Below are 25,477 nucleotides of genomic sequence, written 5' to 3' on the forward strand. Positions count from 1 at the left end.
TCGTATGGGCATGAAACTTGGTGGGTACAGTCAACTTTTTGAGTCAAATTTTTGGACGGTCACTTTGGGGTCATCCAAGGTCAAATGACTAAAAACTGTGTAATAATCCTTCATATAAGAAGTACCTGGATAAGATAGGTCAATCATCCTTCATATAAGAAGTACCTGGATAAGATAGGTCATACATAGTTCAGATTCGGAAGAAAGTGATGTGTCAACATTTTAATACTCTTAGCTAAGTTCACGTGTTTTCAGTGCTACTGCCCTCTCCTTTGGAGAATATGCCATTCTAAAGTAGGATACACAGACAGTAGAGTCGGAGTCGTGTGTAGCTATTCAACAGCTAGAGAATGAACTAAGACCATCACTGGGAAGTGAGTTGGTAATTAAAGCTGATAGTTAACTATGTAGAAGTTAACAGGTTTCAATATGGCATGATTCTATAGGCAGGAGAAGTACACTGAGAACTCGTCTTATTAAACATTAAGGCACGGGCCAGGATGATTTGCACATCGATCCTGAACGCCCATCGTAATAAAAGAGAGGTATCTCGACAGTAATAACAAAATGTTGTATTAACGTCTTTCGATCAAGTCACACGTTTGTCTCTCCAGATCAAGATAACCGAACCCAGATGGATTGTTATCATTTGTAGGCCCATTCGCGTATCTCTTAAAAAGCTTTAAAATAATGAACGTAGGGCCTACTTCCATTCCCCACAGGATAAGAGGACACGTACGAGTTCCTACAACTGTTGTATATGGGCATGAAACGTGGTGGGTACAGTCCACATTTAGAGCCAAATTTTGGAAGGTCATTTTGAGGGTACAGTCACCATCAGCCAGGTAATCGCGACAGCCGAGAAACGCCAAATACGGGTAACCGCCTAGTTGTCAATAATTCTCAATTCCAAGCAAAAAATATCTAGAAACACCTGTTTATCTGCATCATCGGTGTGAAAGGAGATGGTGTGAATTCTGTGCGATATTTTATGTAAATGCCGCAAAATGAAGAGAATAAAGACCCTTATCACCAGACAGGTAAGCTTTGTGTAGTTTTAGTAACCAAATTTCTTGTTGTTTATCGTCAAATTAGAAGCGTTTGATGATGAAAGGGTTGAATTACTTCGTCATACATACTTCATCATCGTACGGGATTCAATACAGTGGGGGCGGCCAGGCTGTCGAATTCGACAGGCTGGGATTGACGAGTTCTGATGATACTAGCTCGAGATACTCTAGCTAAAATACAGGTTTACATTTACTATCTTACATTATCTTGCTGTATTTCAGCTAGAGCTCCAAACGACAAGCTTCCGGGTTTTTTTGGAGAACAATACTGTTACGTAAGATGAAGAAGAAACCCACCTCGGAGCCCGCCCTACTCATTATTTCATTGACATTGTACTTATTGCAATTTGCCTTCACACATTACGTAATCAACACAAAGCTTTTGTGAGGATTAGTGAGTGGATAAGAAATTGACAGTGGAGGATACGAAGGACACGCCGATTGTTAGTTGTCAATCATGAATTGCCGCAACCTTAATATTTTATTTCATGGCATTCCGCAAACACCAAGACAAATTATGCCGTATTTTTCCAAAGATCATCTCATATGAAGTAAGCTGAATGCGATCTGTACTTTTGTAACATTCGAGCTAGATGATACCGTAATTTAGCTCGAGATACTCTAGAGCTCAATCAATTATTTTCATCAATCTCATACAAACATAGCATTATTATCTTCTACTTCGACTTCTACGCTGGTTCTCGTCAAAGCCTGTACAGCATCTGGACGAGGATGCTGCCGACGAACGAGCAAATAAAAACTGTTATAAACAATCATTCATTCCAAGAACACTGATTGATTGGAATAATCTGCCCAAAGAAATTACTACCGTACCATAGAAGAGAAACAAAAGTTCAAATCAGCAGTCAACAAATTGTTTAACAACACAGAAGAAGAATAGCATCAAATAGCACTATACGCGCCCACCTAAACCTGCTTGAGTGACTCCTGTAAAGGGGTGTTAGGCAGTATTCATCAAGGTCTACAAGACAAGGTGTGGTGCAAGTGTAGTACTAGACTGCGGAACTCAGTCCTCAATCAATATGCGTAGTCCAGTTAATGTCGGGTGCATTGAAATTTCCTCCAAGAATTATATTCGGCAGATTACCTCTTCCCGTAAGCTTCTTCAAGGCTTAGCCTTTATCAAGTTCTATAAAGTATAAGTGGTTGCGGTTCTTCATCCTGCAAATAGAATCTTCACCCAGATTGATTCACTATCAGATCTCAAACTTTCATCTTCCATTCCAAGCAAGTCCTTCTTTAGTCCAACAAACACACCTCCTCCGTGCCTGTTTCTATCTTTCCTAAAGATGTCATCGCCATCTGGAAACACTTCACTTAAAGTGTGGTATTCACTGTCCAGGTGACTTTTATTACCGGTACCACAGATTATATCAGGATCTTCTTGTTTTATGACAATCCGAAAGTCACGTTGCTTTCTCAGACTCTATGGTCTGTTAATCCAGAAATTGTGTTTTCATGACACATGGACCTTCCTGTTTCTTTAAAATTAACATTTAAAAGTGGAAAATGTCTCCCTAGCCACCGGCTCCCTAGCCACCACCGCAATCACCAATTCATTAATTAATTAACCCTAATTAAAACTGAAACAATATGAACCAATTTTATTTATTGCTATGGAAAGAGTATAGATTACTCTTTAAAATGACACTAAATTTATTATTGTATGACAAGTATTATGGAAAATATGTGTTACTCCACCGCCAAATTAGGTATCCCAACTCATGGCGCAAGACCATATCCATGTAGCACTGCTTGATCCTAACTGCTCTTATTCAATTGGTGTTACATTTCCACGTACTTGATGTGAACCCATTGGTCGCAATCATCACATTTTAAAGCCCTATGAGTTTTGGCTACAGATCTGTTGCAAATGGTTCTTTATGGGCCCTGGATTGGTTTCGATGTCACCTCCTAGCACAAGAAGTAATACTAGTGTAACACTAACTTTACTAGTACTGGAACGACCATCAGGCTCTGTTCTCAAGGCCTTATCTATTATACTTGATCTATCGAGTCTAATGCAAATTATGCCTAGGCTTGGTAATAAGGCTTCAATAAAGCTGACATTACTATGTCTGGGTGATAAACTATACCAGGCTGATACATTTCTATCTGTACTATGCACTTGTGATTTGATATTTGAGCAGGAGTGCAAAACAAAAAGTACTGTAGTCAATATCTTGTCTTGTCTGCTACTGCACAAAACGCCTGGTGTGGCTATCAGCGCACAGATCATGCATCGATTCGCTGATAACTTATTAAATTTTCTTCTCGATTTCAATTTCCTTACCGTCGATCAAGTTCTTGAAAGAGGCCACATCAGGAGCTATTTTGGTGGTAGGTGGCAGCGAGTTCCATTTTGGTATTGTCCGTGGATAAAGTGAGAATTTATAGCAGTCTTTGTTGGGGCGTATGACGTTATAGTTAAGTTCATGAGTTTAACGAGTAGTGCGTCTGGCTGATAGTGTTCTTGGTCAGGTGATGACTGATGTTAGATGGTGTAAACTTGTGAGTTTCTTTGTATATAGTTATGAGGCGAGCCTTTTCCCTTCTGTCTTGAAGAGTGTCCCATTTCAGATCATGAAGCATGTCCGTGACGCTGCTGGTGCGTCTGTAGTCGCTCTTTACAAATCTAACGGCCCTCCTCTGGACTTTTTCTAAATTATCCTGATGAATTTTCTGGTACGGATCCCAGATTGGGCTGCAATATTCTAGTCTCAGTCTCACCAGGGTTTTATAAGCAATCTCTTTAGTTCGAGGGGAACAGTTCCAAAGGTTTCTTTTCAGTAAGCCCAGAACGCTGTTTGCTTTGTTAACAGTCTGATTTATGTGTTTAGCCCAAGATAAGTTGCTGGATATCTCGACCCCCAAGTAGGGATGGTGATCTACAGTTTGGAGAGTAGAAGTTCCCTTGCGATACTGGTGTGGAATGAAACTTCTTTGATGTGTCACGTGCATGATGAAACATTTGGATATATTGAACTTCATCTGCCAAGTTTCTTCCCAGTTACAAAGAGAGTTGATGTCTTTTGTAAAATATCACAGTCCTCAGGTGAATTGATAGCTCTGTACAAAATCAGATCATCTGCAAAGAGTCTCACTTCAGATGTTACTCCCTCCGGGATATCATTATTATAGGCTAGGAACAACAGGGGACCAAGGACAGTCCCCTGGGGTACTCCGGAAATTACAGGTGAACTTGAGGATGCCTGTCCATCAATGACGACACTTTGCTGGCGTTTTGTCAGGAAGCCCTCAATCCAAGATTTGGTATCTCCTCTTATTCCAAGGTGGTCTAATTTTGTGAGGAGTCGTTGATGCGGAACCATATCAAACGCTTTACTGAAATCCATTATGCATAAATCAGCACGGCCACGATTATCAAGGATCGCAGCAACATCGTTTACCAACCCAGCAAGGTGAGTTTCACAGGATCTACCACTTCTAAACCCATGTTGTCTATCGCACAGCAGAGAGTACTTTTCCAGATGGTTCATGATATTGCTATGGATTATGTGTTCTAATTGTTTACAGGCAATACATGTCAGGGATACCGGACGATAGTTACTTGGGAGTGACCTATCGCCTTTTTTGAAAATTGGCGAGACGGTAGCATTCAGCCAGTCCTGGGGTAAAACCCCCGAAGAGATGGATTTTTGGTAAATTTTCTGAAGAATGGGTGCCACACTTGAAGCACATTCCTTTAATATCCTAGCTGGAATGTTGTCAGGACCCGACGCTTTGTTGATTTTTGAGCAGTTTTCAACTCCAAATGTAGTGATCGTGATTTTGGCATATCTGGTACAGCACTAACTCCAAGATTTGGAATAGAAGAAAGGTCTTCTCTAGTGAAGACCGAGCAAAATTGCTTGTTTAGGGTCTCTGCCTTCTCTTTGGCACTAGATGCTATACGACCCGTCAAATTTAGGGGGGAAATGCCAAAAACATCCTGCGGAGGGATTTTATATAATTCCAGAAGGGTTTGGTCAGTTTCAAGACATTCACCAATACTATGGACATGTTCCCGATGCAATGTCCTCATTTGTCTGTCAATTTTGCGTCTTGATTGTTTAAATCTGTCCCAGAGTTCAAAATCACCAGTTTTTCTAGCCTTGTCATAAAGCTTGTGTTTTTTCCTGATATTTCTTTTCACGGTGGCATTTATCCAAGGAACACTTGGTTTGGATGAAGTCATTTTGGATGGTATATTAACATCCATTGATTTTTGGATAGTGTTTGTAAAGCGATTCCAGAGCTCATCGATGTCCAAGTTCTGGACAACTTCTTCAGTTAATTCAGCACCAAGTTCACCAAGTTCATCAGTGATTTTACTGAAATTTGCTTTTTTATACAGGTACACTTTCCGTTTTGGAAGTTTTGTGATTTTGGGTTTAATAGAAGCATGTATGACGACTATGTCGTGGTCGCTAATCCCGGTTTTACATCCACATTGTTGACAAAAGCCGGATTATTGGTAAAACATAGATCAAGGATACTATTGTCTCTCGTTGGTTTTAAGACAACCTGCTGAAGATTGTGGTCTAGAGCGATCTCTAACATGGTTTTACTTGGGCCTGGGTAACGACCACACGGTTTGAAGGTGTTTGTGACCCAATCTACATCTGGTAAGTTAAAGTCACCTAGTAGCCAAACAGAGGACTGCTTTGGGATCTTTTCCAAGGAATTTTCCAAAAGGCGGACATAATCCGAGTTTGTTTTCTGAGAGCGGTAAAATCCTCCAATGTAGACTGGAGCTATACCACTAACATGGATACTATAATCCACTTCAGTTCACAACCCTCTTGGTCTAGGTCCTGTTCGTCTTGGGCAATAAGATCAGTTTTAACGGCCACAAAGACGCCACCGTGGCTATCATTATTATTATTCTCTATCTTTGCGAAAAATATTGTAATGAGATGGAAAAACTTCACCGGAGGTAATATTGCTGTGAAGCCATGATTCAGAACCCACAACTATATCAGGTTCCTCTTCTTGGAGGAGGTACTGAAAGCCAGCTCGCTTTTGCATGCACACTCTGGCAGTTAACATTCAATATTTTGAGAGAACGAGTTTTAGGTTTGGATTTCATTGTTTTGCGTTTATTTGATTTATCAGTCACAGTGTGTCCACTTCTAACAGGGCTAGAAGTTTTCATAGGACTATCAAAGTTGGAGTCCGTAGGTAAACTATCGATGGAATCATCACACAAATCGGTGAGGGCATCAAAACTGTTGTTTGATTTCAGCTCATTTAGGTCCATGAGGAACGAGGAGTGAAAATTAGGTAATCCGCAGCCATCACAGAGCCATGAGTAAGATGCATGATTGGCAAGATCGTCATACACCTCGTCGCTCATGCCCAGGCAAAATTTATGGAACCAGTTATTACAGTTCTCACATTCAATACAATCCTGGCCCCACCTGGCAGCTGTGTTACAAATTTGGCAGGGGTATTTTAATTGTTGTGGTCCTGGGTTTGGGTTAACATCCCCAGCGAGCAATAGCAGAAGAGTTAATCTAGACGTACGGTTCAGATTATGTATGGTAAAACGTTTTGAATGACGATAATTGTTTGTAATGCGGGGCAGTTACAGGAAACAAGTGCATCATCTATCGGCGCAGTCCAGTGATCCACATCGAGGTGGTGGCAATTCTGCAACACATGGTCCACACTGAATAGACCTATTCCAAGGCACAATATAATAGCAACAAATGTCGAATAATGGGTTTCAAAATGACCCATGGTATAATACAATTCACAAAATTGCACATAGATTTAAAAATGGCCGCCAACCGCGGGAAACATGAAAAATTTTATAACTCAGTATACCGTACACCAAAATGTTTAAAAACTGCGAGGTTAAAAACAGCATCCACTGGTACACGGAGGTTTAAAAACACTTAGAATCGCGAAAATAATCCAGTATTGAAGAAATATACTGAAGAAATGATACAGTTAACGTAATCCACTTTCCACAAGTCAGCACACAAAGTAGCGAGTTTACACGTAGATAAAAAATGGCCGCTACCCGCGGGAAACTGAAAATTTTTGCAACTCAAAATACACCAAAATGTTAAAAGCTGTGAGTTCAAAAACAGCATCTACTGGTACTCGAAGGTTTCAAAAACACTTAGAATCGCGAAATAATCCAAAATACGAAGAATTAAACTAAAGAAAATTGATAAAAGTGGGCTAGCCACGGAGCTTAAAATGTAGACAATATCGCGACCGATGCATGATGATGTCATGGATGTGCTGTAGGTAGCCAATGTACAGGGTAGGTAGCCAAGTCAATTGACAATGTTGACGTTTCACTTTCTGAGCTTCCATAATGAAATTGGATTAAAAACAAGCTTACTTGAGTGCCAGGTGGAAACAATAGCTTGATGTTACAATTTCAACCTGCCAACGATGTATTTAGCCGACTCGGCAACATCCATGAACAGTAATACAGCGAAAAATGCGTCCTTCCATAGGCGCCGCCATTTTGAAATGATGATCGCCAATGTCAACAATACTGAGATTCGTACTTCCGGTTTGGTAGTGCGCTGTGTACAAACCAAGTGATGAGGTGTTTTGGTTCAGAATTCCTAAAACCAGGTGAAAATTGCAGAAATGCGTATCTGGTAGGGAGCTTGGATGTTTGAATATTCCAAAAACTGCTATGCGCCAAAGCTTTTTGTATTTGAGTAAAATGTGCGGCGAATTTGTGGAGCCATCTATCGGCGGCGGCAGCCTCGATCTACAATTATTGTGTATTAACAAATATTTATGAAGGCAGGTACATCACAAAGCCGAGGCCTGATAACGATGTACCACCTTTTAACTAACAATTAATTATAATTTAATCAAAACAACGAATATACACATAAACATTTAAAAAAAAAAGATTTACAAAGAACCCATCTTAATTTACCATACAATTTTAAGTAAACAAATATTTTAGCAGTAGTATCTAGTCATGATAGTATCAAGCAGTATAGTGAATAACCTAGAGTCAGCACAATATGAATTATGAGAGGCAGTATTTGTTATCTTTAAAGTACCTTAACATACATAGCTAAAATACAGGTTTACATTTTACTATCTGACATTATCTTGCTGTATTTCACCTAGAGCGCCATTATGCCGCCATAGTTAGAAAAGCAGGTTTTTTTCTGAGAACAATACAAATATCATGGGAGCACGTGTGGCCGAGTTGATAAGGCGCCCGACTCATAATACATAGGTTGTGAGTTCGAGCCATGCTCGTGCCAACGTGTTGTGTCCTTGGGCAAGGCACTTTTATCCTCATTACCTACTTGGGGGGATGTGGTTGGGTTGGATTGGATGTTTGTATAGTTGTTTGTTTCAATGTTGCAATATTGGTGCTGATTAAGCTGCTGCCTGCAAATTTCATTGTGTCTGTTTAGGTGTGTTTAATGTACAATTCTAGCAATTTGACCTGCGCGTCACGATTAGAGTTTGAAATAAACCTTCCTTTTATGAATATTCATGACTTCAATGATGTGACGCGACCTCGATGGCCATCATTTTATTCACCATGTCCATGGAAGTGAGGGAGAATTGAATAGATGCATGTTCATCACAACAGAAATTAAGACAATAGAAATTAGTACCTCATGAATGCGCTACTGTACCAATCTTTAGAAATAAGAAAACCCACTTTTAGACAGGATGTGCTCGTTTCTGATTGTATGACTATGAAAGAGTTAGTTTTACTTAGAGATAAAAAGACTAGTTCATGTCTGAAATTCTGACAACTTAGCAGAAAATGCCTTACCGGTACTGTGCAGGTCGACAACCAATCACAGCATGCTTTTGCCCTGACGTCACGGTCAGACGCGAACTAGTCTTTTTATCTCTGACTTTATTACTAGCTTCTACATTCTCTCGGTTGGGGTTGTTCTATCCAGCGGCAGCGCACTTACCCATTTCTCACGTCTGACAAGATGACACCTTCGTTAAATCCCTATTGGTTTGTACAGTCTCGAAAGTCAATTTTCTCCACGTAAAAAACTCCAATAATTGCTTTTCCTTTTGTAATTATTTGGAGCTGATAAGAAATTGAACTTTTTGAATTGTTTCACAATAGCCTGAATAGGTATTTATGTAATGACATGTTCTGTGATTCCCCCCGTTGAGTACAACGGTAAGTGTCCCCTTTGACTTTGACTTTGTGTCCGAGAGTGCAAGATGGAGCAAGTATGCCTGAGCTGAGTGGCGGTTGCTCCTGGTATGGAGTTACTTCACCTTTCTTAACACTTGTTCCAATTTTATTTTTATTTCATTCCTGTAGGGAAGTGGCTCAAGGGAGGACAGGAGTCCAACAGAGGAAACGGCCACCACACCCGAATCTATGAAATCAATTGAACACACATTGAAGGTAATATTATGCTGCTACAGGGTGTCCCAAAAAAAAGAGGCCCTCATTGTGCCCTCTTTTTCTCCTATTTCTGTAAAGTTGATCAAATGTATTTTGGTATGCAAAGAAACCTTTAATCGTTTTAATAAATAGCTTTAATAAACCAAAACAATTATTTCAATCAGCTCACAATTTTTGAAGATATGCCCTCTTTAAGAAATGTACCTGTTTTTCACTCTTGTCAATAAAAAGAAAGCAAGAAACAGTAAAGTAAGAAAGTAAGAAACATAATAAAAACAAAAAGGCATAAAATAACCGAGAAAAACATAAGTAATTGCAAGTATAGCAAAAGAAGTCCCATCCCACATCAATTTCGCCCAAATTAATGACACTTAACAAAATCTATAACCCATAAGCCCCACCGGTAAAGCCCATTCCCTAAAATAAAGTTGTTATGTTATAAAGTTATCATCGAGGAATGTTTTATATTCATGCATGATATATGCACTTTTCAATCTTTGAAGTAGCCAAACCTCCTCCGTGGACAGAGTGAAAAACAGATACATTTCTTTAAAAGGGCATATCTTCAAAAGTTATGAGCCGATTGAAATAAATGTTTCGGTTATTAAAACTAACGGGTAAAGGCTTCATTTAACCCACCCCGTCTGTGTAATTGACTAAATCGCCTCCAAACATGGATGCCATTTAAGACTATGCAAATGCAGCCATCTGAATCCGTACTCAATGGACATACCAAGGACGTTTTCCGCCATTTTTTGTGAATGTGTGTATATTTGTGTTTATGAAATTTTGCCTAGCAACTGCGGACGTTATATCTCACATATTTCGCGAATACATTACACATGCAATTGCGGTCATTTGCAGACCTTTCCCGGTTTCAGAGATCTACTCATTTATGATTAAGACTTAGTTTGTGTAAAAAAGGTTGCTGGCATTTAGATATATATGGCTTTCTAAAATTGAATTGAAACTTTTAATTGATTCAAATTAAAGCATTAACTTATATGTGTTTTTTGTTTTTCTATCTGTAGGAGGAGCGTGAATTTCCTAATGACCCAATGAAAGATGCAGAGGTAATTAATTATCACAAATTCATAACCTTTGTGAGTGACGTTAACATGTATATATGTTCGAATCAAATTGTTCGTTAGCATGCACAAAAACACACAAACAGACCTTAGAATATTTCCCACGATTACAAGCCTCAAGATATGATTCCTCATTTCCAGCGCGAAAATGTTTAGATTTTTACAATACCCCCAAATAACTAAAAAGATGAGCAGTTAAACTCTCAACAAAAGTGTATCAAAAGTTGACCATCAATATGCAGTGAGAAATGGGCTATTCCCATTGAAATCCATACACCCTATGGAAGATATTACCTTAATCTCCTACACAGGGAGTGTAAATTTCAAATGGAATTACCTGAATTGTAAAATTTACACCCCCTGTGTGGGAGATGAAGGTCATTTCTTCCATAGGGGGTGTATGAATTTCAACTGGAATAGCCCAATGATTCATCAGCACCATCTGAAATTTCTAAGATAAAATATGATACCTTGTATTTGGATCTATGTGTACAAAAATTTCAACTTATTACGGTAATTTTATGCATAAATTTTGTTGATTTTGCCCCCCCTGAAATTCACTTTGCCCCCCTAATGCCCCCGAAAAGAATTTCCTGGCGCCGCCACTGTATTTGATGAACCCCTGTACATTATATTTGACCTACTTAGTGCCCCAGAATAAAAGTTAGAATACTAGTTCGCATTTGACGTCACCTGTCAATCAAACTCGGAATGGATTGTTTACGATATGTCGTGATGATTGAAATTTGTGATTGCAGCAGAAAAGGAGCATGCATGTGTGGTTAGTTTTGCACCTTCAAACATACAATAGTTAGATCTTAGTAATTCTTTCCTGAAGGCACCATGTCAACAATGCGCAGAACTGTTTAACAGATGTCACAGCCAATAACACTCTTTATGTGTGGATGTGTGTTTTCCAGCAATTGTTTACGCAATTGCATGCTTACAGGGGGCGCTTTATAAGTTCGAAATGTCCACTGAGTGCCGTCTAGTTAGGTTGAATACAGTAGCCTTATCGGAGTTTACTCACTACATACATACATACAAATGTAGGATAAGTTACGGATGATACCGCATTGACAATCCTACTGTGTTCTTTTTGTTGCAGGTACTTGAGAGCATTGAGAAGGTATACTTTGGTGATGAGACTTTTGACAGCAATCTTCATGAACTCAATGTGAGTAAGAATTAATGGAGAACCTAAAGAGAAGAGATTTTAGTAGACTTAAAGAATGCGTATTCAGAATAGCCCCATGTGTAACACTATGGTAAATCTGCCATTGGACTATTCCATTTGATTAAATAAATACACTCCATATGGAAGAGTTAGAGAATAAGCGATAGGAATTTTTTTTTTGCCTATCCTCTACCGTGTGATAGAGCGACAGGCAGGTCCAATATTTTGAGTAGTGGATGCGGCGCAGCCGTATCCACTACAATAAAAAATATTGGACCTGCCTGTCGCTCATCATAGGTAGAGGATAGGCAAAATAAAAATTCCTATCGCTTATTCTCATTCTTAGTCAGTTAAATATTATTTTAATAACTGTAAACCAATTTTTTAAGCAAAAACTAAGTTACCGTCATAAAAACTCCCCTCATTATAAAATGAACGAAACTTGTTTACAACTTCACATATTCTGTTGTGCGTATTGCTAGCGCGTTCACAGATTCCGCACTAGTCTCACGCATCCAGCGCGATACATACGCCGCACCTCTACACGCTGCAGTTACACATTATCGAGACGCATTTATGATGTGGGGTTGTCTACGGCCTGATAAACGGCACCCGAAATCATGCAATTGTCCAATCAGAAATGTGTCTACAAATTAGACCACTCCCACTGACTAAGAATTCATCTTAATCGTCCACATAGGGTGTGTGAATTTTAAATGGGATTATGTGAATGGGTGATTCCAATTTCAAATCTGCACCCCCTGTGTGGGAGATTAATGTCATGTCTTCCATATTGGTGGTGTATGGATAGCCCATTTTGGATTGTTGCATATGGAAACTAAACATTTAAGTGCTGATAATTGATATCTTTATGCTTCAGCATTACAAAGGTATGCACAATCTGCATCTTCATTAAGTACAGTGCCTTCAATGGTGAGAGGAACAAAAGTGCTATAGTGCTGAACGAGGAAAATTATTTAGTACTTATAATGCGAGTATAAACTAGCATCAGCAAACTGTGGTAGGTGAATACTAGCAAGCCCATGCCGAAATGCTTCAACAGACAGAGCTGCAATGAGGGTTGGAGGAGGTCATGCCGCAGCTGCTTGATGGGAAGAAGGATTATTGGAAAACCAAAACTCTTGCACACAGTTGGATGTACTTATGACTGCTGCAGTGTATCAATATTCCTGCCACATGTAGTGTTCATTAATAATGCCATTATCAGTATAGTGTATTATATGCAGTATGCAGACACTCTTTTAATCAAAATCATAAATTGGCAATCAAATTGATTTTTGTTAATGTATCAATGAGCAGTAAGGCAAATTATTTTTGACAGAATTTATCTGTGTGCGTGTACTGTCTATCTATTTCGGTTTAATGCTTCGTAAGAAAAATGGCCATTTCTCAGTAAATTGGTAACTCTTTTTATCGGGTGACTATCAGTTGAGACTCGTAATGACGTGCTTTTTTCAATTAGCCAATGAGAGGCCTTTTTGTCATTACCTGAATCAATTAGACAATTGGGAATGATATCATATATTTATTCCATGTTGTTCATTATCGAAAGAAAAAATATTCTTGAAATTATGTTTTATTTTGGTGTCTTTAAGTTTAATATATAATGCTGACTATGGATTAACATAAGTCCAATTTGTTGTTCTCATTTAGAAACTACCTGAATTGGATCAACTTGACTTAAACAAGGTTGGGCAAGATAGAGACCTTCTTAGACGTCAACTGAATTCAGTAAGTATACTACTTATGCCTTTTACCAATTATTTCAAGGGAATGTCAATACATAAATACTGCAAGGCATTTGCTACCCACCATTTCATAAAGACCAAGGTGGATGTGATGATACAAGAGAAATCAAGATTAATTCAAGGAGCATAATGAAAACTTATCAAAGACTGTGGTAAATGGCATCAACAGTTAGTATAAAGTTGTAAGCGATCAAGATAAAGGCATTAAACTCTGGTGCGTGAAGGTATGAGTTAGAGTCCAGGCAGTGCTGTCTGTTTGCTCTTGTCAAAAATTGAGGTTACTTGTGGACAAAGAACTTACTGCTGATTGTCCCGTTATAACCCATATGAATCTCAGGGAGCTGATCCTGGCTGCAAAGGTATGGCTGCAACTGGCTGTTCCGGTTGATGTCCATACACCCCTTATGGTAAACATGATCTTAATCGTCCACACAGGGAGTGTAAATGACTTCAGTTGAAATTTACACCCGATGAGGGGGGGTGTAAATGTCTTTCATAAGTGTGTGGATTTCAACTGGAATAGCCTATTGTGGGTGTGTGCTTCTTAGCTGTAAGTCCCTGAGTAGTTGTTTATGGAATGATATGCGGCCACAGTGCACGGTTGTTTGATGGAATCATTTATTAGTTTTTCAAACAAAACATCATGTATAACCAAATTTTAGGCTTAAACAGCTAAAAGTGATATCGTGCTAATGTATACGGATGCTTTTGAGTCGTTCTCAAACTTAAATTTCACCTCTTTTACAAAATTATTCACTTTTATAGTATTTTTTAAAGCTTTTTCTGATATAAAATGTATCTATTAATGACAAAATTGGTGGTGCTATTTATTTACTGGAAATTGCCCTCTCAAGCTTTTAATACAAATAATTCCTTTTATTGTTTGATAAAATATGTTTATAAAATTTTCTTGCTGCTTGTTTCACCTATTCCAGCTGTTTTAATGGCGGTATTAATCACCTAACCCTTGCAAATAAAGAAATATGATTTAGGATAAATAGCGCCATCAATAGTTTGCATTCAGTTAATAATGAAGCCAATTCTATATACATCAAACAGTCATGAGTGGTCATGGGCAATGACAATTTGTAACTTGTGCAGAGGTCTTGTGGAGTTGACATGGGACACTAAAGCTGAATTTATACTCCATCGCTGAGCGACGAGCGATTGGCATTTGACCAATGAGGTAGCACGATTTCCTAACGCAACAAAACATGCTCGACCTCATTGGCTAAAAACCAATCGCTATCGCTCAGCGATCTAGTATAAATTCCGCTTAAGTCTATAAAGGTGTTTTATTGCAAGTTTGATTGAAAGACACTATCTGTTTAATCCTGCAGGTTTCAAAGAAGGTGTCAGACCTTGTTCTTGAAAATCACTCGGCATATTCAAAGGTAAGAATAAATTGTTTTTCATTGTTTTGCTAATGGTCAATTATAGTCCTGGCAACTAATTTAGACACTATGTGATTCACCTGAAAGTCTAAATGTGTTGAACGCTGCGGACTTGTCTTAGGACACCTATCCTTCTTACAAAAATTATGATGATTTTCTGAGTTATCAAATCACTGATATAGCATCTCCAAGTTAAGGGCACACGTAAGAGTTTTTAAAATACCATATTAAACAATGTTACTCAAAAGATTGACACATAAATTTCACCAAAACTTTCCTTTGTCTTCATAAAAATGCTCTATGAGGGAAATTAATTGAGCAATCTTTTGAGTAGGGATGGAATCAGAATTGCACCGGTGGTCGACTGCCGGTTTTGTCCTGTTGGAGACGGTTTCTTTCTAAAAAACTGGAACACGGTTCAACCGCCTGTCAACCGGCTGTCAAGTTTTGATTTCATCTCTGACATGTTGTGTCAAATAAATCAGTATGTGATGCGCCTGACATATTCAAAGAAGTGAACAATATCAAATAAATTTTAAAAACTCTACACTTAACTGATTTCATGTGCTATCTTTTTGTTTCAGATGTGTGTTAAAATGTCTCTTAATAAAATTAATTTATCTTTTATATTTTTCCCAGGAGTTGCATAGAGTAACCAATCTTCAAGCATCACTACAAACAGCTAACATTATATGCAGCAATGGCAGAAGGTATGTAGAATTATTTCAAAAAGATATAAAGGGATAGTCAAGAATTCATAGCAAACAAGTAAATAATGAAGGGGTCTGATTTCCTCTATGATTCGATTTGATTGAAGAAGTATAGTACTTTCTGTAAACAAATAAGTATACTTCCATTATGTTACCCTCGTAAATGTACTCACACATCTGGAATAAATTACAATAAAAGGCTAGCAGCTGTCAATCAAATTTATGAAATGAATCGGTATGGAAGTATCATCATATGCACCTATATATAACTTTGAGGGTAAAAAACAGTTAAGGAGAAAGTGACTGCATCAATTGTACGAGCATATATACAAGTGTCACAGTTGTGATAGTATTGGAAATGTGAAAATGCATATAATTATATGAGTCCACACCAATAATAGTGTATATTGTACATGCACTTACACGTTGAGATTTTTAATAGAAGAATTTCAATTTTTCTTTAAACATTCTTGAGCGTCGCGTAAGACAGTGATCTCCTTGCAATACAAAACGAGCAAAATAACGTAAGACACATTAGGCGGTCTACTTGTTGATACTGTATTTCTCATATTAGACCATGGGACAAGGCTTGCTAAGTGCTTCAGAAAGTAGTTTTCGTTCTCCTTTCTGGGTAGAGGATGGTTTATACATGAAAATATAGCTATTATATCACTGATCAATAATATAACATTTCCCACTTTCAAAAGTTGCACGTTACTGTGTAATTTAGGAGTTATTTGGGGTTAAAAATGTGTTTTTTTTTTTTTTTTTCCATTTTTGCCCAAAAATGTCAAATATTAAAATAGCTGTAACTTTCAAAATAAATTGAGTAGAAATTTCATTTCTATTGTAGATGTTACATATTACATGGATGTATAACACTGGTGAATAAAAATGTCACAGCACAGCTCTAAAATATAAAAAAAAAAAAAATGGCAAAACCATATTTTTGTGCTATTTCGGCCATTTTTGAGCTAAAATGTAATTTTTGCATGGGGAAAAAAATAAATATAAATTTTATTGATTTAAAAAATATTTCATTATGTCAACCTAGTTATTCTGAACAAAAAAGTTAATGATGGTGAATGTCTGTGACCTATAGTTTTTGATCTATGGCCCTTTCAAATTCATATATGGACTAAAATAGCATGTTTTTGTTCAATATTTCCAATATTACGCCAAAAATGGTCCTTTATGGCCATTTTAACCAACTTGTTAGTTTTTGGAAAGTGGGAACTTCACTTAATAATATGAACTTGTAATTGTACTTTAATGTTAAGCCATTTCAAGATCCACTAGTATGCCCACTACCGTGGTAGCAGCAATTTTATCTACTTTCAATGCAGTAAAATGATGACTAAAATGATTTTGCTGCATTGAAAGTAGTAAAATTGACGATATAATTGCTTCTGCCATGGAAACCGAGCTACCAGTGGATCTACAACTAGCTTAAAATGAAAGTACTATAATATATCCATAATATATGTGAAGTTCCCACTTTCCAAACACTGAAAATTTTGTTAAAATTACAAAAAAGTACCATTTTCAGCCTAATATTGGAAAAATTGACAAAAAACATGCTATTTTAGTCCATATGTGAATTTGAAAGGCCATAGATCAAAAACTATAGGTCACAGACATTCACCATCATTAACTTTTTGTTCAGAATAACTAGGTTGATATAATGACATATTTTTAAATCAAGAAAATATATATTATTTTTTTTCCCATGCAAAATTACATTTTTAGGTCAAAAATGTCCAAAATAGCACAAAAATATGGTTTTTGCCATTTTTTTATATTTTAGAGTTGTGCTATGACATTTTTATTCACCAGTGTTGGAAATCCATATGACATGTAACATCTACAATAGAAATGAAATTTCTACTCAATTTATTTTTAAAGTTACAGCGATTTTAATATTTGACATTTTTGGGTAAAAATGGAAAAAAAACAAGAAAAACACATTTTTAACCCCAAATAACTCCTAAATGAGTAAAGTAAAACGTGGGAACTTTTTGGATATTAATTCAGACATATATTTACTCTTGATTTGTTATGTTTTTATGTTCTGCCCAAGAGTGGACTACGGAAGTGAAAGATAAATGCCATATGTCCCATAGTCTATATTATGTGCCCCTTTTTAAAACAAAATTCCTGATATTTCTTGCAGGCAATTGGAGATGGCCAAACAAGGTTTCACTGTTGCTAGTTTAAGTATTTTAGCTAATCATAAGAAAAGATTACAACTGTTAAGTCTTCTGAAGAGTCTACATACCATTAAAACATTGGTAAGTTCTATATTACACCTTAAGTCTTGAGTCTATACATACCATTAAGTAGACTTAAGAAATTCCTATAAAAGTGTGACCAGGTATTCTCAACAGGCAGCCCATGGGGTGTATATGGTCCTCAATCATGTATGTTTGTAATGTGTTTGGCTCCCTTGTGGCCTTCAAACAAGTAAAAGTTGAGAACCCATGTTATAGACCATATGTGACATGATCAAGGGGAATGGGTCAGATGTCGCTAATATTGTTTTCGAGATATTGGCAAAAACAGTGGTCAAATTCTTTTGTTTTATACTGTTTTCAGCCATTGGTAAATTGCTCATAACTCAGTAACCAGATGTCCGATTTTAATGGGGTTTGCATCAAAATGTAGCATTTGTAAACTGGCAAAAAATGAATTAAAAAACTGCTAATTGAAAATTGCCAACATGTGACTCATTCCCCTTGATCATGTCACATAATTATGTGTTTGGCATAGTGGATGAGTTTGTTCCTTTCCCAATAACAATCTGAAAAATGTGTAAGGACACCTGATGAAGTCGGAGACACATCTGCCAAAAGCTCGACCACTCACACAGGAACAGGACAAATCTGAGTATTTGTGACCTTTCTGATGAAGTTTCTCAACTCATGTCCTCTCTAGTCTAGTGTTTATTAGAGGGGACCGTTTATTACAGGCAATATGGTATCTATCTCAAAATCAAATTTCACAACATCTGACTTCTTTTGCTTGATCACATCACATTTTTGCCTCTAGTATCTAAACCGCTGGAGCAATTGAACTCAGAACTAGGATTAAGAATGTTTGAGTGATGGGCCTCAGTGTGGGGTAGAAAACATGGGGTGTTATCAATTACACTTTCCTTTGAATCATTTTGTATAATGTTATATTTGTACTAACATTTGTTGGTTTTTTTGTGATTTTCACTTCCAGCAAAGAACTGACATCAGATTGAGAGAGATGATGGAGGTAAGGGTGTTTATTTTAAGTATTAGAAAAGTACTATTTTATTCCCTTCTCATGTCAAGAGTATACGCCGTAGAAGTGACGGAGTTAATCGGGTTAACTACCATAGCAAAATAGATGAATACAATTTTGACTATACTGCCCACCACTACAACGTTCATGCGGTACCGATGCATTGAACCATAGATGTCAAAGAAAGGCTGATCACTCACACCTGTAAGATAAGTATCTTTGAAAAGAGCGGTATTGTATTCAATCTATGTTTGCTGACATACACAGGTGGTTAGTTCAATCTGCTTGTAGTGCAGGGCGGTCTATTCAAAAATTTTATTCATCTATTGCTGTGGTAGTTAATCCGATTATGACGTCACTTCTACGGCGTATTGACAATTTGATAATTTCATTGTTGTCAACGTTAACAGAAAACATTGAGAAGTAAATGTTGCAAAAACATCGCAACACCTAGTATTCATTCAATTGATTTTCTGCCTGTAGTCGAGTACCTAAAAAAGCTGAAGTCGTACAACCATAATGGTATAGAATTGAAAAGATTAATTAATGGTATTATTTGTATCTGTGATTGATTCCAGGAGGAGAACTACCCTGAGGCAATTCAGTTGTGTCTAGAGTGTCAAAAAGCTGCTAGTACATTCAGACATTACAGATGTATCAGGTAGAGTTTGTTCGATATATGCAAATTACCATTTTTACCCTGTTTCCTTTTATCTTGTTTTTTTGGATATGGTGTTCAGGAGGGTGTTTAGAGTCACTGGAAAGCAAAAACATTGGTGTTCCAATTTTGTCTAGCTCAAATGTAAATTGACTCATAAAGCCTCATTCCGCATTAAATTTTTGAAGTCAGAAGTGATGTGAGACAAAGAATTAATTTTGTTTGGCCTTATACTCAAAGAGAACTTACTCAAAATTGGCCTGTGTGTAGCACCATGGTAAATCAACCATACTGGTTTGTTACTCATGGAGGACAAATCGTGTACCTCCTGTTATTCCGGCAAGAGCCAAATAATTTGCATCCTCAGGCTTTGAGAGTTACAAAGGTTTGCGCACTCATCGCTTACCTCCTGAGAACAGTGTAAGTGTATTAAAAGCTCAATCCAGGTTAGGCAATCTTAATTTAATAGTTTGTCTCAAAGCCCTTCCCAAGTTAATAACCTAATGCCGAATGTGTTCCTTTTTTAGGTTTTTTTTAGTTTTTTTTATCTGTGGGATGAGCTTTTTGACAAGAATAGATCACTTTTCATCTCTCAAGGAGGTTTCATTGTGGTCAAGATGAAGAATTTTATTGAGATTTACGATTTAGGCTAATTTGACATCCGACATTGTCAGATGTGAGATTTTTGTCTGGTTTATTTGAAAAAAAAATAAAACGGCAGAAAAAAAACTGAAATTTGCTCAATCCAGCGGGTATGACGCTTTGAGACGGACTATTAAATTAAGATGGCGAATGAAATAGAGAAATAAATAATAAATCGGCTTTTGGGGAACTTACCAAAACCTTGTTATTGTGTCAACATGAAGCAAATGCATGACGCATTAACGTTATTGTGTTTCAGTGAGTTGAGTTCCAAGTTACAAGATACGATGGAGATGATAGAGGAGCAGTTGGACCAAGCATTAGCCAAGACATGTAGTAACTTTGATATTGAACACTATGAAAAGGTGCAGACAGCTTACCAGCTGTTGGGGAAAACACAGGTAGGCTTAAAAATGACCACTAGAAACCTAGTCAATCAGCTAGCGCTGCATGTAATTAAGGCCTCAAAATAGAGGGTTGTCTCATATTCCATGTTTTGGAGGATTTTTTTTTCTCTTTTCACTTTTTAGTTTTCAGGGGAAAAAGTAAGAAAAAAAAGGCGGCCCAAAATTGTTAATAAAATTGCACATTGTATACCATTTTCCTAATTTTTAAAAATTCATTTTCTGAGACAAAACGTCTTTTTCTGGCCAAATAATTTAATGATGTATAGCATCAATGATTTGATACCTAACCTAGTCATGTGCAACAAAGCCCAACACCAGATGCAGGTGAAGGCAATACATTGGGTACCTCCATCCAAACTAACTTCTGGCAGGTTAGGGTTATATAGGTACCCGTAATAATTAATCAATGTTGGGGCTTCCTTTTAGTTTAGTGTTTTGCATTGTTGTTTTTCTCCACCTAAATGTAAAATTAAGAAAATTATTTTACCAAAATAGATTGATTTCATAAATATTCTTGTTTGTTTTAACATCTCTTCCTCAGACTGCCATGGACCAATTACACATGCATTATACCAGTGCTATACACAACACAGCATTTACTATAGTAGTTGGTTATGTGGAGCTTGTCAGTGGCTCACAGGATACAAACTTCCAGAAGATGCACTATAGAGATTTATGTACAGTAAGTAGTTGGATAACTAATAATACCATAAGAGATTGAAAACCATGGCCTGGTGTGGCCGCTACCTGGCTTGATCTTCATCAACATGTGCACAGGACGTGCACAGTCTTGAAGATGCTTATTAAGCCCAGGCAATACTTTATCCAGTTGTCAGTTCACTCGGTCTACTACTTGGGACGGGCAGCAATGGGTAGAGTGCATTGGTCCAGGGAACCATATTTGGAAATCGCGTGATTGCACGTTAGTGTGATTGGTTGCTAGCGGTATTTCTTAGGCTATTCGATTTTTACACGGAAATCTAAAGACAGTTACAATAGTGGTTTTTTTTTTTCAAATTTAAAAAGAAGAAAATTTGGCATAAATTGAATTAAAAAAAGTGAAAAGTGACGGTTATGAATGATGTTAATGACTGTGCATCAGTTATTTTTTCAGGGATTGTAAAATATTTAAACATTGTGCTTTGGACCTTGGAATATACCTTGGAATATCCCTTGGTTCCAAAGCACAATGTTTATAGATATTTCACAATATCCTCAAAACAACTGATGCGCAGTGATTAACCTCTAATGAGATTTATCCTATCAGCACTTGGATTACAATTATTTTTGATCAGCAAAAAAGCTGGTTCAAGCCCCATTAGGGTTCAGTTTTGTGGTTTGAGAACCACCCTTGTTTCAAGTGCGAAGTTGTTTGAGCTATGGTCAAAAAAGCTGGTTCAAGCCCCATTAGGGACCAATTTTGTGGTTTGAGAACCGCCCTTGTTTCAAGTGTGAAGTTGTTTTAGCTATGGTCACTACTTTCATAAATGTGACTATCCACATCGAAACGCTCGTAAAGTCGGCCCCTGGTCAATTTTGTTTTCTTCCCTGTTTAGAAAATATATATCATAAGCTTTACAATGATATATCATTTGACTTCAAACGATATCCAGAAGCGGAGTTATGGCTTGTTCAACTTTGCTCCTTCAGTAAAAGGGTACATTATTTTGGTGCTACTTTCTACATTGCTGGTATTAAATATTAAATTGTGATAATTGGCGGTCACTTCAAATCATTCCCAAGTCAACGAGGTTCAGGAATGTCCTCTCATTGTTAATTGTTGGTTAACCCACCACTTGAACAGGATTTAGCCATAGCAAACAAAGACTAAAGCTATTTACTATAAGTATAAGCTTATTATCCTCTTCAACAATAGGATTAAAGATTGATGTGCGGACTGGACTGAAATGAGAAACTTGTAGGACAATTATTGGGTACATTATGAATACAAGCTTGATGCACATTTTGGACTGTAACTCGAAATACAATTTGCCGACTTTACGAGCGGTTTGAGATGGATGGTCACAAATATGCACTTCGCGGATTTCATAGAGAAAGTTTCAAATAATTGTGTGTTCATCCCTTCGGAAATAATGATAGGAGACCTTGAATGCCAAATAATTCCTTTATTTTCCCATTCATATTTGCAGCATATCACAACAGATACCTACATTCCATGTCTAGTTGATTTGTGCAAAGCATTATGGGAAGTGATGAAGAGCTATCATAAAATCATTGAATGGCATGAGACAAATGATGAACCAATCAGCCCCACATTGCAGGAATCAGGTAATTATTTGGGTAAAGCAAACAAATAAATTTGTCTCAGGAACTTTTGCTCAAGTCCATGACCCTATCCCAGCAAAATACAACACTTCCCTTCAGTGGCGCCAGGACCAAACCAGATATATGGTTAACCCTATGAGAACTACCTGCCGATTGGCCAAAAAGAAGTTTTCATTATCAATGCAACTGGACCAATCAGCAACATTGTTACAATAATTTCACCACACAAAAAAATTGAGGTGAATTATTTGCAAAGCTCCATTCTGATTGGTGATTAAAGTGAAGAATCATGTAATTGACCAATCAGAGGCAATGTTAGATCGGCAGGTAGTGCTCAGGGGGTTAAAGCAATGTTGTAATAACATAGTGGACAAATTTACTTTTTTACCCACAAAATGATAAAAATTATTTTAGCTTTCTTACGAGACACCTTTTCCATTTTATTTTTGAGCTGAACTACGGTGGTAAAACAGCTCATTTAGTCCAGTGCCTACATCATGAATATGTTTATCAGCGAATAATCTGATTGGATGATTAAATCCGAGCTGGGAATCTGATTTTGGCAATTCCAAGCGCATCATTCTGCAATGGAAGTTTGCATATGCAAATTAGGACATTTGGGTGGTTTGGGATTATTTTTAGTTGAAAAAGGCTGCATGCTGTCTGGGATCTGGTCTGGGTGTCTGTTCTTAGTTTCTTTTTGCATTTTGGACCACTTTTCTCAGCACAGCCAATGCTCTGAGTATTTTATTCTAGATGATTTAGAAAATGTGACAATTTAAAACTGAACTTGTTGCATCATTAATTTTCTCTTTTTGTTCTCTTTCAGATGTTGCAAGTGATTTAGGGAATGTTGAAGCTCAATTAAACAAAAAATACATCAAGCAGAAATTAACACACGGTCTGACAAGGATATGGCAGGTAAGGCATGGTTTCAAAATCCAACCACTGGTTGACCATTGGCAGCCTAGTAGAGCTGTCTGTTTAGCCGTATTCTATTGTTCCAAATAATAAAACAGGCATGAGAATTTTCAGGCTTTTGAATGAATTCAGGCAGTTTTGTTGACCAAATTTACGCATTTTTATTTATTTTTTTCTGCCTGTTTCGGGTTTTTTAAGGCTGAATTCACAAGCTTTTTCAGGTAGTTCTCAAAAAAGCTATTTTCAGCCCTGATAGAAACTGGTTCTGACTGTGCACCTGCAGTCGACTGTTGGTTGGGTTTTGGAGCCATCCCTAAAACATTTTCCAATTAATAGCTTAAGGCCTGCGTAACAGTGCTAAGTGCTACATGCACAAACTTTTATAATGCGCAGGTGTTAAGACTCCAATGGGCCTTTGTTGTATACCCATGTTGGTACCCATGTGTGATATGTGCATGTACACAATCTATTAAAGTGGATTTCAATAGCTTCGCCTTTAACTTCCAACCCATCGCTTCCCCTGCCATTTTGCAAATACAGAACTGAAAATAAGACAAATCCGTCCTGTGATCTGTTTTGGTCTAGCATCTAATCAGGTAGGATGGTAGGAATGGCATTTGAGAAGTGCATGGTGAATATGATTATCACATTTTTAAGCAACTGCTCTTTAAATAGGGAGTGCAGTATACATAGTTAGCACCCATTCATGTTGCTCATCCTGCATCTTGTGTTCTTCCTGTAGGATGTGCAACAGAAAGTGAAGCTTTATTTATTAGGGACAGACTTGTCTAGTTTCAAGTATGATGATTTCATCTATGTCTTGGATCTTGTCAATAGGTGAGTAGACTTCAATGTATTCCAATTATTGCTATGTCAAGATATATTGGTCCTAATTAAAGGTCCAGACAAAGGCCTGTGCAGAGATCAATTAGGTGAAAGGATATGAAATGCACTAGCACCTCATTATAATCCATTTAAAGTTCACATGTTTACCTGTGGAAAATTTGAAATACCTGCCACAGGGGGAGTACAAATTTTAAATCAAATTAACCAACTCTCATTTGAAACTTACCCTCCCCCTAGAAGATTACGGTCCAATCTTTTTCAGATTGTGTATGAAATTCAAATGGAGCTGCCTAATGTGTTCATTCCATTTGAAATTCATATGCTCCCTGTGGGAAATATTCCAACATCTTCCACAGGGATAGTGTGGATTTGAGCTGGAATAGTCGAGTGGGTTCCAAATAAGTGAGTTGCAACCCCATTTCATATAACAAAAGCGGTGCTATTCCGTGGTGATTTGTAGGATTTGGTTAACAAAGGTACTGGCTATACTCCTACACCCTGCCTCTAGACATTGGCCAAGTTGACAACAGAGATGGCACTCTGCACTACAGACATATTGAGGGGGACTCTGGTACGATTTAGCCCAGGGCAGTGAATTTGTTCGGCAGTTAAGTGGTGTGTGGATTTGCCTTCATAGCACTTCATGAAGTGTGCAGAGAATGTGTATATGCATAGTGTGGTGGATTTGGTCGATCTGGCAGTAGTCACTTGGTGGGCATTATGAGGTCATATCCCTAACCAATCCGGGGTTGGGGTGCCCTTTGTGATACCCTTCCCTGCCCTGCCCTGTTCTGGGAGACACCAAGGGAATCAAATTTAAAGTAGTTTT

At 37.5% G+C, this 25,477-nt stretch overlaps 1 protein-coding gene across 2 annotated transcripts in view; it reads left to right on the forward strand.

Moving 5' to 3' along the window:
• The first annotated feature begins 833 nt into the window (after positions 1-833).
• LOC140150825 (syndetin-like) overlaps positions 834-25,477 on the forward strand; it is a 61,259-nt gene continuing 36,615 nt past the window's right edge. For both annotated transcript variants that reach the window (XM_072172963.1, XM_072172964.1), the window contains exons 1-15: positions 834-1,040; positions 9,394-9,480; positions 10,512-10,553; positions 11,677-11,745; positions 13,420-13,497; positions 14,855-14,908; positions 15,548-15,618; positions 17,792-17,909; positions 18,844-18,879; positions 19,467-19,549; positions 20,448-20,589; positions 21,137-21,277; positions 22,746-22,884; positions 23,711-23,802; positions 24,545-24,639. In XM_072172963.1, the coding sequence (XP_072029064.1) occupies positions 1,008-1,040; positions 9,394-9,480; positions 10,512-10,553; positions 11,677-11,745; positions 13,420-13,497; positions 14,855-14,908; positions 15,548-15,618; positions 17,792-17,909; positions 18,844-18,879; positions 19,467-19,549; positions 20,448-20,589; positions 21,137-21,277; positions 22,746-22,884; positions 23,711-23,802; positions 24,545-24,639 (1,280 nt within the window). In that variant the 5' untranslated portion in view covers positions 834-1,007. The remainder of the gene's footprint in view (positions 1,041-9,393; positions 9,481-10,511; positions 10,554-11,676; positions 11,746-13,419; positions 13,498-14,854; positions 14,909-15,547; positions 15,619-17,791; positions 17,910-18,843; positions 18,880-19,466; positions 19,550-20,447; positions 20,590-21,136; positions 21,278-22,745; positions 22,885-23,710; positions 23,803-24,544; positions 24,640-25,477) is intronic.

The sequence above is a fragment of the Amphiura filiformis genome, chromosome 4, assembly GCF_039555335.1.
Source record: "Amphiura filiformis chromosome 4, Afil_fr2py, whole genome shotgun sequence".
NCBI classification, from domain to species: Eukaryota; Metazoa; Echinodermata; class Ophiuroidea; order Amphilepidida; family Amphiuridae; genus Amphiura; species Amphiura filiformis.